The 17,796-nt window shown below is 39.2% G+C and overlaps 2 protein-coding genes across 2 annotated transcripts; both read right to left on the minus strand.

Annotated features, from left to right (window-relative positions):
• Positions 1-487: 487 nt before the first annotated feature.
• Positions 488-2,224, minus strand: LOC101314272 (RING-H2 finger protein ATL46-like). The gene has a single exon (XM_004297604.1). It carries the CDS (start codon positions 1,848-1,850, stop codon positions 717-719), a length of 1,134 nt encoding a protein of 377 aa, XP_004297652.1. The 5' UTR covers positions 1,851-2,224; the 3' UTR covers positions 488-716.
• Positions 2,225-4,400: 2,176 nt separating this feature from the next.
• Positions 4,401-13,581, minus strand: LOC101307490. The gene is made up of 7 exons (XM_004298541.1): positions 13,445-13,581; positions 13,274-13,324; positions 12,970-13,179; positions 12,742-12,853; positions 12,537-12,578; positions 11,846-12,448; positions 4,401-4,712 (listed from the first exon to the last, which is right to left on the minus strand). Exons 1-7 carry the CDS (start codon positions 13,579-13,581, stop codon positions 4,401-4,403), a joined length of 1,467 nt encoding a protein of 488 aa, XP_004298589.1.
• Between the last annotated feature and the right edge of the window lie 4,215 nt (positions 13,582-17,796).

Consider the following 17,796-nt stretch of genomic DNA (forward strand, 5'->3'; position numbering starts at 1 on the left):
AGCCCACCATCCACGGCTGGGCCGCCGTGGCCCGCCCGCCATGGTGAACCTGTAGACTCATGCAGGCAGCTTCATCACAAGAGTCCCTCGAATCCCTTTTTCATCACGATCCCACCAAACCACTATGTCCTCCAAAACAAAAATGGGATTCCATGACAGGATCAAAAAGAAGAAGAAAAGAGAGAAATGCAAATCTTCTAGACACCCACAGCAGCCAAAAGCATCACTTTGATGTCACTATTTCATACAATATACCAAGTCTATGTTCTTATTCATGTTTAGGGACATCACAAGGTGTGATTATTTCTCTTAAACAATAAGAGAAAACAACCGTTTCAAACTATAATGCTCTTGAGTTTCAATACTCCGAGTTGTAGTAAAACTTTCAATTTAGAATATGCATTTGAATGTGGTGGAAATTACCATTTGTTTTACCACCCCAAACATGTGAAACATAAAAGTTTAGCATCTAGTCCTAAGCATAATGCTAAAGTTGTAGTTAAAGTAAAAGCATTTGCCAAAGTCATTATACATCATCTTACACAAAAGATAAAGTGCGCACTGCAATTTGTGACAAAGTTATTTGGAACAGGATCTAGCATGACAGCAAAGAAATCAAATTCCAGAACAAAGCAAAGCCTACAGCTCTTTTTTCTGATAAAGAATTTATACAGATCCATTATATGATGTAGAAATACAAACTACAATAATGAAGATCATGTTTCCTGAGATCTATTACCACTCCATGGCAAACCCACAGTAGCTGAGGAAGAAGTGGCCATTTGGGTTTCTGCAGAAGTTGGAAAATTGCCCTTTTTAGGCCATAGCCAAATTTTGGAAACAGAAAAGCTTTCACCTTTACCTCCAATTTTTTTCCCCTCACTATCACTATCATTGTTTGAATTCCCATTTTGCCCAACTCTTCCTTTCACAATCCTCATACTTTCACCATTACCACTTGATCTTTTGGGCCTCAGAGCAACTTGAACCTCTAAATCAGCAACAACATATTGGTATGATCCCATTGAGTAACATCTCCTTGCATCCAACTTACTACTACTAGTCTCTCCCTCTACTCTCTCCACACCTCTTCCTTCATCTTCTTCCACATTTGTAGTAGTAGTAGTAGTACTTCTAAACTTTCCAAGTCTCACAGAAAACACTCTCTTTTCAATCTCATTCTCTGCAGACTTTTGACCAGAAATCATACCCCCATTTCCTCCATTCTCTGAAAAACCCTCCTCTTCCCTCAAATCATCGAAATCAAAAATCGGGTTCTCAATGGCAATCCCTTCTGTATGTAGTGTCCCTCTACAAAGAGGGCATGTAGAATTAGACAGTAACCATGTATCTATGCAATCAATGTGAAAAGCATGACTACATAATGGAAGCAATCTCAGCTGGTCCTTTTCAGTAAACTCACACAAACAAACAGGACAATCGAACGGTTCATTTAGGACCTTCAACTCTTTATAAAGGAACACAGGAAGAGCATCAATGAAAGCTTGCTCTAATCCAGAATCATGAAGATGGAAGAGCTGCTGTAACTGTCTCTGGAGAACTCCAGACCCAGACATTTCCGGGTATCTATTGGATTCAGAAATCGATGAAGATCTATGCTTGGTGAGAAATCTAACAAGCAAGTGAAGGATTCCGGATACGAAACACACAACAGCTAGAACAATTATGATGAACAGAATTGCTGGACTAATTTTATTGCCAGAAGATGAAGATGGTGGGATCGATTGCTTCTGATATTCACTATTCAGAAACCGAGATTGAGGATGGTGGAGCTTGATTTGAGCTTGATTCCAAGACATTTTAGAACACTGGCAATCTAAATCCACCATTTAAGACCCACAAAACACTTGGACCCTTTATGTAAGCTCAAGAAATCAAAACCCAACTTGCTTACTTGCTTTGAGATCAAACCCAACTCAAACTTTGAAGCAAACAAGCAACATGCACATTACACATCTTGTAACTCACAAGAAACCCAATCTCAGTTTTGGTCAGAAACTCAGAAACAAAACAAAATATCTCTTTGACCCTAAACTAGCTACTTGAAAAGGTTAGCTTCAGAACTTAGAAGGGTATGATTGGCCTCAGAAAAGCTTTGACATGATCTACAAACTGGTTTGCAAGAAGAATAAAGACATTTAGAACTGTCCCAGTTTGCAGTGTACCTGTAAAATCTGGCATTAATGGAGCCCAGCTGTCCATGTTACTAGCTTGATCATGACGATGAGTCTTGTCTTGGTCTCTAGCTTGGACAATGTTGCAGAGCTTGACAGAGAGAAGTTACAAAACCCTAAACAAGTCCCACATCAGGGTCTGTAATTTGTTTATATAGTAAAGTCTGAAGGAAATTTCAGTAGCAGTTGGAGTGTGAGAGCTTGGTGTACTGGAACTAGTAGCTTCCCAAATCCCAAGAGCAGAGCAAGTGAAGGGATATAACTGTCATTTCGGGATATGAGGACGGTGACCTCATGCGTGTGCCTCATGGCATCAGGCAGTTGCCATTTCTTTGAGCTGGCCCAAATGCTTCAATGGACCCAAAGCCCATTCAACAATGGAGTACATGAGTGATGAGAGTGAAATATTGGATGTCGACTGATGTTCTTTGTTTTGATTTTCAGATTTTGTCTTGGAAATGTAAGGTAGCAATTGGGAAACGCTGCTCAAGTTCAACCTTTGAAATGTTCATGTTGTGTTATGAAATGGGTGTTATAGTGAAGGCCATCTCATGCATTGGACAAAACTTAAGGAACCAAAAAACAAAGAAGTCGAGCCTTCAACGTACACCTTGTCCCGCATGAGGAATTTCTTACACAGAAAAGTTCGAAATACTGAAACAGTCCCGTATATTTCAACTTAGATATGACCATGTGTGGCCGGAGTTGTGGACCTGAAGGCAATCATGCATCTTCTGAATTATATATACAACAAGTCCCTTCTAGCTACGCTCTTTGTTTTATATAACTAAACGATGAAATTAGTTAGTAGCTCAGTTATATTATATACATGGCTGGAAATGAAGATTGTGATCGGAGATGGTAGGCCATGGAGTACACGTTCTTTGGTCTGAGAGTAGTATGGTTTTTGCCAAACATTGATTAAGTGGTACATGCCATAAGAATTGAGATAGTGGCTTAAATCGATGAAGAACATGCATAGGAGTGATAGGACAGATAATCTTTCATTTCCTTCATTTTTGGGGAAAGATTTTACATCTCACAATTGTTGCTTGGAGTTACAGGGATAGATAAAAAACGACCACTTAACATCACACTCTTGGTATCTGAATCTAAACTTGATGGGGTAAATTAGCAGTTAGGAAGGTTCATATGGTTTGTTTATGGAAGTTAAATTGTTATCAACTGGGTCAAATTCATAGGATATATACGCTTTTCTATTTCCCACCTAACCTTCAGTCTTTGAATTCATCTTCAAATTGGAGGAAATGTAATGTGTAAGTAAAGCTATCTGCATGACTGATTTGCAGGACCGGCCGATTGATATAAATTGGAATCAATGGAAGCGTTTCTAGTTAGCAGATACTGGATGCCGACTTTCTAACTGCTTTGGAAGTTTCTAACATGAGATCCATAAATCAATCAAAGAGAAATTCATTAACTAGTCTTGACTTGACTTTGCTGCCTGCTGGGGAAAAATAGTCTAGAAATCTGTCCGTCTTTTCAAATTTTTGTTTTGTTGTTTTGGGGAGTGTAGATTTTCGATCAACTTTCCTTGTTATTATTCAAGCCTTTTGAATTGAATAGGTTCCTGTATAATTGGAGTACGGTGTCAAATCAAATGTTATCTGTATATATTTACTGTACCTAAAATCTTCGATTACACAAATATACTTCTTTTTGCAGTGAGCAATCACTGATGGGATTACAGAACTTCACTCAGACCAGAAGAAATAGTGAAGAAACTATCAGAGTATTAATTAACAAAATGATCATCAGCTATTGTCTAAAGTAAAAATTGGAAGAAGTAGATGAATCAGCTCGAGTGGATTAACCGAGTGTGTCAACCTTAAAACCCTAGCTGCTACTCCTGCTAAATACTAAAATACTATATATGCCACCACAAGAAGATGAGAGGAAATTAACCCAGGGAATCTGGCTACAAATTAAGAATGTTAAAGGCTAGCTACTCAATATAAAAGCAGAATTAGAGTCTCATCATTAAGTTAAACCCTTAATTAACTTGAATTCTGAGATCCCGCAGCTCTCAGTTGATGAACATTACCAGTTGGATTTAATTTAACAACGATCGACCTTACATATCATATATTAATAGCCCTATATATTGCAGGAAATCGGGAAAAAAAGAAAAGAAGAAGTTACAATCTAGGAAATTATCATTACATGAAACAAGATGGAGACTAATTAATTAATATGCGCATGGTGATTAACACGTACTAATTTCACAGCTTGTAAATCTTGGAAATCGCTTGCAAAACATCGACCTGGAACTTCAAATGCATTATGTAATCCGCCGTGTGCCGAAACAGCGTCTCCGCCTCCAGCCCTCTCCCTCCCGGAATCAGCATTTGCAGCTTCCTCACCTTCACTCTCACCGTCGTCGTCGTCCTCCTCCCTCCACCGCCAACACGACGTCGTCTTCCCCCCACCGCACTCCTCCTCCTCGACCTCATGATCTTCGAACACCCGAACGAACTCATTCTCAGAATCCAACACCTGCTCTATATTTATTACTGCACAAGTCAAAGAACAATGAAGACGAAGAAGAAGAAGGAAGCTAGTGTGTGGAAGAGTGAACGATGAGGAGGAAGAGAAGGAGGAGGAGGGGGTATAAAAGAAGGGAAGCTAAGCTAAGGTGAAGCTAGAGGTAGGCAAGTATTATATATATATAGCACCCTACAATGCTAGGGCGACGGGGGCCATGTGAGCCGAGCCATTGCCTCTCCAAATCAACATCTCCTACTCCTCCGATGGAGTCCTCCAATAATTCTAGCTCCCATAATAAGGCCACAAAGCACACCATTGAATTTGCCTCACGAGCACAGTTTCGTTGTCGTTTTGCAATATGGGGCACGGCTGCGGGTTCCCACCCCCCACTCCCATTTGCTTAGACTTGCCAAGACCCACCCACGTGTCTGACAGCTCGATCTCTCTAAACCCTAGTCTTCTTCTCGCACGGTCTCATCTACGCAAGCCATTATCACCTGCTTCCTTCTCGTTCTAGTTCTAGTTCTAGTTCTGTCTCTGCTTCGCTATTGCTTCTATTTAGTTACCATGTCCCCGTCGGTCCCTTATTCCCAAATCCCGGCAGTGTACTTCCCGATACTTGTCCGATCTCATTCTCTACGTTAGCTACAAACTTATCACGATCGAATATATCACTTTGTCTCCAACTTACCAATCGCGTATAGGGATGTGCAAGACAATGTGCGTGCTTAAATGAGTATCGAGTTTGATGATGTGATTAGTGGATCGGACGTGTCATTCTAGATACCGAAATTTGAGCTCACATACTTTCTTATACGGTAATTGTTTTAGTGAACATTTTAAATGTAAGGTATTAAATGGCTGAGGCAGTTGCCACGAGCACTACATCTTGTGTATACGTATATATGATGGCCCGGCTTCTCCTCCTACATCACATTTACCTGTTTACATGGGAGTTTCAGTGTAATCCAACTGGGTTCCAGGAGAGCAGCAGCTAGCCATATGGTGATATGTCATGTGATCAAATAGAACAACCTGGGAGAGGTTATAACCGTCGGATTTGGTGATATATTCTTGTACAACTAAAGGGAGGAAAAGTTGGTTAACGAGTTAGGGCCATAACGAATAATGCTAATGTGTGAGGCTGGCGAACCTGGATTGGATTTGAAATGTAACCAATTTTGCAAATTGAATGGATAATTGTATCAACTAGGGTTTTATAGTAACGTGGATGGATGGAGGTCCAATTTTCAATCTTTTCCGAAACAGATTATGGCAGATGATCGAGGAGACACATGTAATGTGAGAAATCATATTTTTCTTGTTTAGGTAAATGCTGATTGAAAATTTGAAATACATTAATGGAAACGGAATAATATGGGCAAGATTGTGCCAACTTATTATCAAGTTAAATGTTCATAATATAGTATGACGGAGTATAATTATTTCTTATGTATGATTCTGATCGGTAACATGCACGAATAACTTGGATATGATCGAATCCCCTCCAAATTGAGAACTAGCATATGTGCATAGTTCTTGCTTCTTCGATTCGTTATATGTGATGTTGATCGATATGTTCGTTTAACAGGGGTTGATGTGAGGCATCATATATCATCCTTCGCTTATATTCGATACTTGGTCCACAATAGTCGACATACATGTCTCGGAGCTATCGATCTAACAGACTTAATAGTCATCTAGCAACTAGCAAGCATGATGGAGCTAGCTTACGGTCCCCAAGCTACGTGCCGACTCAGTTTCTGGGGTTTAAGATCTAGGGCATTGAACCAACGCCATAGCAATGATAGCAATAGGAAGATTATATTCATGTGTGTGTACCGTGTACTTGTGTGTCTATAGCTTTGACTTGGTTATTTGCATGCATGGTTTGTAATTATGTATGGTAATCTGTGAGATCGGTGGAGGCCATTCAAGAGCGATCGGTCCCTATAGATAAACCCTAATGCATGTGAGTATGTCAACTCACTGATCTCGACCTTTCCCAGGCATCATATTGGATAGAGATGGAGTTAGTATCAGTCTAGATCGAATTCATAAAACAAGTCATATATGAATTGGTCATATATTGATTTTGATGTGAACGTTAACGTACCCTATGCCCTTTCGGGTTTACATAAGCAATTCAGACTGGATCATGTCGATCGTCAATATTACTGAGCTAGCTTTCTGTCAAAGATGGCGATACACAGAGGCACAGGCTGTGGACACAGCATGTTACTGTGCAAAGCGTCGAAGTTATGAGAGAAACTGATGGAGTTAAGAGCGAAAGAGATGGAACAGATGCATGGGTGCTTATTAGTCATTACAATCATGATCAGTACGCAGGAAACACAGAGACAACCACTGTCACAACTCACATGCGCACGAGCACACAAGAGACTCTGGACTACTACCGGAGAGGGTAGGGGACCTCATTCGATCGAGTTTCATACATATATCAGCTGCTACTAGATAACACTAACATCTCGGTTTAAGCCAATTTCCACATGAGAGCAGTAAAACCCCGCAACTCCAAAGTTTTCCTCATTGTAAATCCGCAGGATCCGACAGTCTACCTAGCTATGAAGTAGGAAAGTTAGCTGCCTGTACAAGTTGGTTAATTGGTACATTGCTTGGTGCAAATATATATGTACGTATGCATGAGCTGGTATATATAGCTAGCTGGCTACTCAAAACTAGTCGATGAAACCAAGGGGACGTGTAGGCAGTGGCAGTGGCTGCCGCTGGTTGCTTACTAGCTCATGGCCTGGCCTTATTATAGGTACATATGTGTGCAGCTCATCAGCTGGACCCTAATTGCGATCGAGTAGTACTGGTGGCCAGACCCTGGTGGGAGCCGAACGCACATGGTGGCACATGTATCCAATATAACTCCGTCGACTTTGCATGAGTTACCAAGGAAACCTATTATTACTAGATGAAATACCACCATACCCGAATGCATCGATCATGTTTGGAAAGAAGCAAACTTTTCGACGGATGCAATAACAAGTATATATACGCCACACTAGTAACTAGCATTGTTAGCTGGAATGATTCTCTTCCTTTGTCTGCTGCTAATGCTTCCTTTTTAGGGCTTATGTTGTTCTAGAGGACGTTATATAACCTAGATATAGCTTTTGTTATACCGAAAAGAAAATAAAAAAGAACCCATGTTAGCCAAATGCGAGTAGCCGGTCGTACGCGTTTCGTTGTCTGTACGTTTATGCTGAGTGTTTGTATTGATGATTTAAACTTATTATGCTTACTTGTTAAGCTATTTTGATTAAATGCCGTATATATAGCAGTAATAAAATCGATCTGGGCAACCCTTTGAACGGATTATCAGCAATAAAGTTGGAATTAGAACAAACGTACTGAGTAACAAGTCAGCAATATCGGAGAACTTAGAAATTAATACGAGCAACTGAGCAAGAACTACGAACGGAGTAGTGAAGAAGATCCAAGATTGCCACAGAAAACAAAGCAGCGGAGGCGAAAGTACAAAGCGGAAGCAGTAATTTATGATCATTGCCTTGAGTTTCTTCATGTTGAGCTAGAAGTGAAATTGGTATGGAGGTAACTGAGGACAAGGAGAAGAACTGTTCTTTGCAAACAGAGTATGTTTCTTGGCACCAAAAGCTTGGCCGTCAAATGGGTTACGACGGCCAAGTAGCCACCGTCTAAGGGTCTCCGAGGAAGAGCCACCGTTCTGCATGGAGATCATGTCAAGCAGTGGAGATGAACTGAAAAGAGAGAGACATACATGCAGGGAGGGTCGACAACAAGAACCTCAGTTTTAATTTTTAATTTTTTTTAAGGTTGGACCCTCCAGCTCGGGAAGGCCCACTAAAGCCCAGTCCGCCGAGCCACATTAAGGCTCCACCTAGCCCACTAAAAGCGCAGTTTGCCATTGTTTCGCTTTAATTTAAGGTGGGACCCTCCAGCTCGTTAGGCCCACTAAAGCCCAAACCGCCTAGACACACACGGGCTCCGACTTGCCCACTAAATGCGCAGTTTGCTTGTGTTTTGTCCAGCCCAAAGTTCTTCGTCTTCCTCTTGCTCATTTCAGCTGGTACAGAAGACTCGGTTCATTCTGGGTTTTGTATCAACTAGGTATTTAGTATTTACAGATGTCCATTCTTAAAAGGAGATTAAACATCGTTAATTTTTATTGCTTTGAATTCCAAATTGAAAACAATTACTCTGATTCAGTACGTTATTTCAAAGAGAATAAAAAACAGATGTTAGAGCAGTCTTCGTAATATTATTCTTTCTGCCCAGAGGACGTCAAAGCCGGTCTTTCTTCATCGGTGAAATCAGTAACACACCATTAACATTCTTCAGAGCTAGCTCACCTTCGAACTCGAGATTGAGAAGATGTAGCTGCAGCGGCAGCTTGTTAATTTCTCTTGCCATACGTGATCAAAGACATATCAGAAGCCTTCCTTTTGACTCCCGAAGTAAGACCTGTGCTTGCACAGAACTTAGATTGCAGTGATTTTTTTAGTGTGCAAACACTTGCATAATGCGCTTACGGTCGGCCTATTAGGCTTGGTCAGAACCTAGTTTGGTAAGCAAGTGAACCGAGTAACTAATATGCAATATTTTGATTCAGTCATCCACATAGCATTATCATGTATGTATTCTAATACCGTTAACAAAATTGAAACCCAAAAAAGTAGTCCTAAGTGTTTCCAACACATGAGGTGAGTACCTGAGGTTGAATAAGAGGTGCTTAATTTGAAACCCAAAAATGAAAATAAAAGGAAGGAATTCAGGGTCACCAGTATTTATTCAATCTTCTCATACGGCGATTTGAGGACTTTCACATTCACTAGTACAATATGGAGCAAAGGCCACATATGTTATGTGGGCAATAGAGGTGTTGCATATTCTCGTAAGTGTGACAAATGAGGGTATTAGTGGGTATTTATGGGGTATGAGGGAAAATTGTCACATATATGGGAATTGCAACACCTCCGTTGCCCACACATGTTATGTGGTCATTGGTCAATATTAATGATACAAGTGCACCTTGGTGCGTAGAATCTGCTACGGTACGAGATATCTACGGCCCACTAGCCCACTATTTGATTGTTGTTCTTTGCTTGGGCCTTGGGCCACCGTTGTCTCAAAACTAGGGCTGGGCACAAATCCCGTAAATCCCGGTCCCGTCCCGGTCCCGTCCCGATCCCGACGGGATTTGAAACTAAAAACACAGGTCCCGTCCCGTCCCGTCCCATTAGAGAAACAATGAGACGGGATGCGGGATTGAAATTTTGAGTCCCATCAGGCCCGTCCCGTCCCGTCTAACTTTTAAAATTCATAACTAATTGTAGAAAAATTATTTTTGATAGATCCCAACTCTCAAATGATCTTTAAGATGTCATCTATAACTTTCATGAAGACACTAAACTCATATAACAAACCAATTTGTACAGTTTTCGAAAAGAAGCCAACTGGTTTAAATCTCAGAATTTACTGATATAGACCCTAAACTTTAAGAAACCATAACTTAATCTAGAAAAATAGTTTTCACGTGATTCAAATTCTGGAATGAACCTTAAGATGTCTACTACAATTCTTATGAAGACACCAAGATGAAATTTCAAATGCAACGGTATGATTTCCAGAAGAAACGAAACTGATGCAGGATGGCTGGGATTGGGCTCATCCCGTCTAACTTTCAAAATTCATAACTAATTGTAGAAAACTTATTTTTGAGAGATTCCAACTCTCAAATAATCTTTAGGATGTCTTCTGTAACTTTCATGAGAACACTAAACTCACATAACCAACCAATTTGTACAGTTTTTGAAAAGAAGCCAACTGGTTCAGAATCACAGAATTGACATGCAGAATTTATAGATGCAGACCCTAAACTTAAAAAATCGTAACTTAATCGAGAAAATCATTTTCAAGTGATTCAAATTCTGGAATGGACATTAAGATGTCTACTACAAATCTTATGAAGACACCTAGATGAAATTTCAAATGTAACTGTACGATTTCTAGAAGAAAAGAAACTGATGCAGGATGGCCAGGATTGGGCCCGTCCCATCCCGATCCCGTCCCGTCCCATCCAGGATTAGGCCTGGCGGGATCGAGTTTGAAAAATGTAAGGCTCGTCCCGATCCCGTCCCATGTGTAACAACCGGGACGGGACATGGGATGACCTCAATCCCGTCCCATCCCGTCCCATGCCCACCCCTACTCAAAACAAGTAAAAAGAAAAACGACTAGCCAAGGTACAACTCCCATACATTTGCTAATTATTATTGTTTGAGGAACAAACAAACTCCATAACCCTCCACCGTTACCACTAGCCCACCACCTCCACCATCATACCAGCCTTCGAACCCTGCTAACTCGTGTGAAAGATGAAGGCCTTAACCACAAAACTAACATAAACTAATATTGTTGTTAGAATTCCATCCTTGACTCCGATATATAATTAATTAAGCTAACAAAATAAAATTAGCATTAACAACATGAAAACCTTTCTAATGAGGACCCTTAAGTTGAGCACTTGTTTAGGACTTTTCGGCTTATCCCACATTTGGATCTTATATCCACATCTCGATCGTTCAGTTTATAGGTATTTATGAGTAGATCGTTTCTCCAAATTTTCAGCTATATTGAAAATTGTTAAGGCATTCATAAGTGTGATTTATCAATTATGAACTTGAACGGTTCATATTTGACAGATTTGCTTCGTCCATTAATTTGTTCTAGTTTGTTATCTTAACGAACACTAATTTGACTGAAAATTTGTATAAATAATCTACACATATAAAACTAAAAACTGAACAGATGAGATGTCAAAATGTGATCGAAAAATGAGTTTTTTAAACCATAAACCGAAAAGTCCTCAACTTAAAAGTCCTCACTAGAAGAGCTCCCAACATAACATTACTTAATTAATCAGCAATATTCAACACTGTTTGCTCCGCTGGTATAGCTGATCCTGATCGATCGATTACACGATATATATATATATATATATATATATATATATATATATATATATATCTCCTAGTCCTAGCTGATCTCAGTGGTGATGGAAATGCCGGGGCTTGTTGACGGCCGTAGGCGGCGGACATAGAAGTGCTGCTCTCCCCCACGTTACCACAAACCTTCTGATGATCCGGTTCCCCATATTCCTCTTCTTCTTCAACATCAGTCTCCTCCTTGGCAACCACCTTCTGCTGATCCGTACGCGCCATAAATTGCATAGCTCCTCCTCCTTGATGATGATGATGATGATGAGACGATTCCGGAAACTGGTTATGATCATGAGTAGTATTAGGTAGTGAGGGCACCACCGAGGGAAGCTTGGAGAGAAGAGCTTCAAGGCTACTCATGGAGGGTGTTATGTTTTTCAGCATTGGCACTTGATGATGGTTCATGTTGAAATGGTGCTCATAATATTGGTCATGAGTAGTACTTGGATGTGGTGGGACAAGAAGATTTGTAGCATTAGTACTCATGCCTTGGAAATCGTGCCATGCATGACTATGATGATCTGGAGGAGGAGCACCAATATTACCATAGCCATGAGGGTCAAGCTTGAAGCTGGAGAATGATGGAGATGATGGGTGAGGCAGAAGAACTCCAGGGATGCTCTCAATGTAGCTCAGCTTCTTTCTGAGCAAAACAACATAGCTCAGATCTTCAACCACCTTGTTAATTGCTCCCAACTGAACTACACCCTCTCTCACTGCTATCAGAGCTATGGTCTGCAATGATATATATGTTGCATCAAGGTAAACTAATAAATCAAACAAATAAGTTTATATGTTTTAATTTATTCTGTGGTGCTTATACCTTTATGCCAGACTGGAACTGGGCTTCCCATGTCCTAGGGTGCTGAAGCAAAAGAAGTAAAAATTAAATAAAAACCTAACAAGACATACGCGCACACATATATGAAATTATTAACACTTGTAGCTGGCATGATCACTAGCATGAAATCTCAAACTAAACTCCTAGATTTAGTGTACAGTTTCATATAATTAATAAATGTCTATACCGAGTCAGCTGAGTTGTGCCATGCTGATAAGAAGTTGATTTCTTGACGCTGATCATTTGGTTCTTTGTATATCCACTTATGACTATGATCTGCTGCCACTTTCCCTATCAACCTGCTTACCCCAACCACCAAAATATATCAAGCTTAATTTCTATATATTCAAAACCCAGAAATAAGATATATGAACTACTTCTTCATTCTCCTCAACATCAAATATAGATGGCTTACCCTTCTCCATAGTTGTAGATCTCATGGGACATCTTGAAGAAAAGCTCAGGTTGCAGGCCATGGTAATACTGGTGATGTTGAAATTGATCACCACCATAAACTGAAGAAGGGCCACCTGGACACTCAGCATTGGATGAGTTGATCTGATCATGAGCTGGTGAGGCAGCTGAGGCACCAAAGTTACAGAAACCATCTTCCCAAACCAATATCCTGTCCATTTCACCATTTGTATATATAATCAATTTCTGTATGATCACATAAAGTACTGATAGTCCAGTATGATATCAAACTGTTAAGAGCATACCAGTTCCTTCTGTTCCCTCTCGACCTGTCATAAGCTCCATGACCTTCCCATCTGTTAGACATAAACCAATAGTTAATCAGTTCTCAAATTACAGTATTACACTATAAGTAACTGTGTGTGCTTGTACTAGAGGAAGAAGGAGAAGAAGAAGAAGTTAAAGTTTTTAATTACTTGGGTGGTGGGTAGTTTCTTGGGAGGATTCTCCAAAAAACGGCATAAATCCACTGTGAATTTTCTTGAGTGCACAAGCTTCTCAGTGTGTGTTGAAGCAGGTGAGTCACTGCCAAAGGGTTCATATGTTCTTCCATTGCTAGCTAGCTGCTAATCTCTCAATCGATCTCTACCCTCTGCTGCTGCTTCTTCTTCTTCTTTGATCTTCTGCCCTTGCTTTTTCTATCTTTGAGTTTAAGATGAGAAGGAAAACCCCAACATCGATATCCTATCCTTCTTCATATGATGATACATGAGCTCACCTACATGGGTGCCTCACATTTATACTACCCTCTCTCTCTTTGAGAGTGAGTGAGCACTGTGTGGAAGACGGGAAGTGGAATAAATGAGTTTAATTTTTTTTTCATTTTCTTTTACCAAAATGATTTTTTGAGGGCCTACCTTTGCGGTTCCCAATGGTCTTTCTTTCAACCCTTAATTGATTCAAAACATGGTATTATTATGAATGATTATGGTTACGCATCAGAGAAACAACCAAACCTTAATATTATTCCCAGACTGCATCATTATCATGCTGAGAAATTGAGATAGTTGCAGTAGTCGCAGCTAGCTATCCACCACCATTTCCTTTGATCGATGAGAGAGGAAGACGACCCATATGTTTGATTTCTCATCACCAAACCAAACCCCAATACATTGCATTATTATCACGCTCTGATTTTCTGACACATTATTTAGGTAATAGTATTGCCACTCATGATGATTTCAGTCCCATGAACACTTTCTTTCTTTGAATTTCAAAGTAGTAAATCACGCCTTGTTCAGTTGTTCTACACCCATGAATCCTTATTTCAAAGTTTACTATGAGGTTCATCCTATGCTATACGTACGTATAACAATGTTGTGTAGTTTCAGTAAAAAAAAAAATAGAAGATGTCAAATTAATTATGGATGCCATAAGCCCATAACTACTCATTAGCTACTTAGGTTAGAGAAACCTTTAGATCGAGCTCGAATCACGTACGTACAGTTAGATAGAGACTGGGTTATATACGTACATTTATACAATAGTACTTCTCTACCTCCTGCCAGTTCTTCATAATGATAGTTTCCCAATTATAAGCCCCAACCACCATTATTAGCCAACGCAGTCTGCAGCACTCTGCATTCTGCTCAGTTGAGAAAGAAAAATTGTCTTGTTGCCTTCATTTACGTCCTAACTGTTTATTACCTTAATTAAATTAATTACTATACATATTATCCATGCTAATATGCTCTTAACGTTCTGGTTTATTGGTTGTTTAGGGTTAGTTAATAAATTTTGTAGATAGGGTTACAGAAACTGCTGAGTTACAGTTAGCTAGTCACACACACACGCAGAGAGGGAGAAGACATAGATACATAAACGAGCAACAGCAACAGTACGTGCACAGTAATGTGTACTTTCCTTGTAAATCGATCAAGCTCAGTCTCTCTCAGTTACAGGATTCAGAACTAAATATATACACAGAAAATTAAAGAAACGAGCTATGCATTCAGCTCTCTCTCTCTCTCCTCTGTGAATAAAAATAAATGATGAGCAAAAGGAGCTTTCAGTGTGTTCATTATTTCTGCACCCAGCTAGCTGACACCTCAAAAATGTGACAGATCAAAGAAGATGCATTATATACTGTCCCCAGCTCCCGGGCTGCTTTGACCGTCCTTTTCTACAAGGAAAAAACCCTCGTCTACCTTAATCTATTATTAGCACACGATTCCTTTAATATATAAGCATCCCAAGTAGTTAAACTGCTAAACTAGCTCATTATAATTTGTAGGTATATAATTCACAGCTAGCTAGGGCGCAACCAAACACAATATGAATATTTACTTCTCGATCATCTTCATGGTGCATTATTCTGTTGCAGCGATTGATTCGATCATTATAATGACCGACAAGCACACTTTGCTAGCTTTTTGATGATAATTTTGAAAAATTCTTTAAGAATTTATACTTGGATAAGTACCAAAGTGCAGTGTAGTTTACATTTGATGATTTATATATCCACCCATCTCTGCATTTTTCCTTTCTGGATTTTGGTACCAAGCAATAGCCAACCCCAAGATCTATGTCTTTGTGTACATTTGAGAGAAAGGGCCTGGGGTTATAAATGGGTTCCATCTGTTATTGTAGTTTTTGGGATCTTATTTCTTTACAATGCATGAGTTCATGATCGATCTCTTTGAGTAAAGTATTCAGTTTTTGGAGACAGTGTCTGACGGTAGTGAGGTAAGCAAAAGGAGTGTGTTATGGGGCAACAATTCAATGAGCTTTGGATTTTATTGGTGCTAGTAGTGATCATGGTTCTTCTGCAGATCTATATTTTATGTATACTGTTCTTTCTTGTTCCTAAATAACAAAACAGATGCCCCAACAAAACAAGAGAATTTATTATATAGGTATGGAAGAAAAGAGATGGATAGAGTGGTATTGGTCAAGATGTTCATGCCCCGTCCTCTTCTCTCATTCACAAGTGGAATCTCTCTACCTCTTCCCATCCTTTCCAATTCAATATATATTGTGGAGAGCATATAAAAGATATTAGAAAAATGATTAAGGAATGTATGTTTTGATAGAAGAATATACACACAAAAAAACTAAATGTGTCTTAAGTTTTTGATATGTATAGTAATAATCAGACAACAATAGACAGTATCTAGATTGCATACTCTAAAGCAGGCATATAATCATCTCTCTCGAGCTCCCTGATCCCCATCTCCACCGCTCTACTGCCTCTCCCATTATTCAATCATCAATTAGAGAAAGCTAGCTAGGTTCAATGTAATTTGATAATTGGTTGGAATGTTTCAAATGGTATTATATAGAGAAAGAGAATATCATATATGTGAGGAAACAGAAACCCTAGGTGGTGCTCAGTTATTTGTATTTGTTCGAAAGAGTCTGTTATTAGGCACAATGTGATGTCCAAAAATCTAAATTTCAGTGATTCTTGGAGTGATGATTTATGTCTTATCCATTACTAAAATGATTTGTTCTCGAAACTGATATATATAAACAATGAACTCCACCGTTTCCCAACATCCATACTTCTTTTCTCTTATAATGCTTGGATAATGATTGTGTGAGTCGTTCTTTTTGTTTTCTCCACAACCAATATATGTTGCTAGTTTTCTCATCTAAAGCTAATAAAGTTGAGGAATGTAGGATTAGAGATTAAACAAGGGGATACATTAATTCTTGTATATTTATAAATTACATGATGCATACTTAGTTATTCATATATATGTTGGTGCTAGTGTGTATCTTTATTAACATTAGATCTTAATCATCTACATGAAACTATGTATTTACACGTTGTGTATTACAAAAGACTCTATGACAGAAACAGATCGGAAAAAGTCCAAAGTAGGCAACGGGAGAACGTACTGGAGTTGGTCAAGTGCATCAACTGTGTGAAATTTTTGCCCTAAGATGAGTAAGATGGGGAAGACTCCAAGGCACCACGTGAAGGCATCACAAATTTGGCCAAGAAAAGCTTGTGTGTTCTCATCCATAACGAAAAGGAAAGGAAAGCATGCAAAGAATTTAGATTAAAGAAAGATCGATATCCTTTTTTCTGGGTACCTTTGGTAACCTTTTCATATATTGCTGTAAAAATACTCCTCCTCCTCCTCCTTTCCAAAGACTCGAACGGATTCTTGATTTCTTCTCTCCTACACAGCTTTTACATATCATCAATGTTGCAGAAAAGGCACCCAGATATAGTAAAGTGTTCAACCTGCTGCTACGAGAAAAAATGGAAGATGCCCTTTCGTTCTTAGCTAGCCTGTAAATTGTAAAAAAATTCCCTCACCATCATACCCCTTTCACTATCATCAGTCATCACCCATCAACATCGTAAATAAAGTGAAATTGGACAACCAATTCCCAACTAGTATATACTGGTCCACTTCCAAAGCTGTACCGGCCCAATCATGTCCTTGAAAGGGTTTCATTTCTAGCTTGTTTGGTTTAGTTAATCAAATTGATTTGAGTTTGGAACCACAAACCAAAACTTAGATTTGATTAGCACTTTCTGTTGGGAAGTTAATGAAACCTCAAAACCCTAGTTTGCTTTGTTCATTTGGTGATAAGATAGCCGTTATTTTCAAGACATTCCATTAAACATCTTACCATAACTGATTAATCTTACTCGTTTTATTTTATTAAGAGTAAATTTCAGTTTACTACCCTAAACTTTAGGTCTAAAATCAGTTTGATACCTCATCTTTTTTTTTAATTCAGTTTCATACCTAAACTTTCAAAATGACATCAATCTCGATCAAAATGACTAAAAATAGCCCTGGTTAAT

This window comes from Fragaria vesca, linkage group LG4, assembly GCF_000184155.1.
Source record: "Fragaria vesca subsp. vesca linkage group LG4, FraVesHawaii_1.0, whole genome shotgun sequence".
Taxonomy (NCBI): domain Eukaryota; kingdom Viridiplantae; phylum Streptophyta; class Magnoliopsida; order Rosales; family Rosaceae; genus Fragaria; species Fragaria vesca.

Excerpts from the sequence above, each read along its gene's own strand:
- LOC101314272 (XM_004297604.1), bottom strand. The coding sequence starts at position 1,850 with ATGGTGGATTTAGATTGCCAGTGTTCTAAAATGTCTTGGAATCAAGCT.
- LOC101307490 (XM_004298541.1), bottom strand. The coding sequence starts at position 13,581 with ATGGAAGAACATATGAACCCTTTGGCAGTGACTCACCTGCTTCAACAC. Across the intron at positions 13,325-13,444 it reads AGAAACTACCCACCACCCAA|ATGGGAAGGTCATGGAGCTT; the intron begins GTAATTAAAAAC and ends TATGTCTAACAG. Across the intron at positions 12,579-12,741 it reads GGCACAACTCAGCTGACTCG|CACCCTAGGACATGGGAAGC; the intron begins GTATAGACATTT and ends CTTTTGCTTCAG.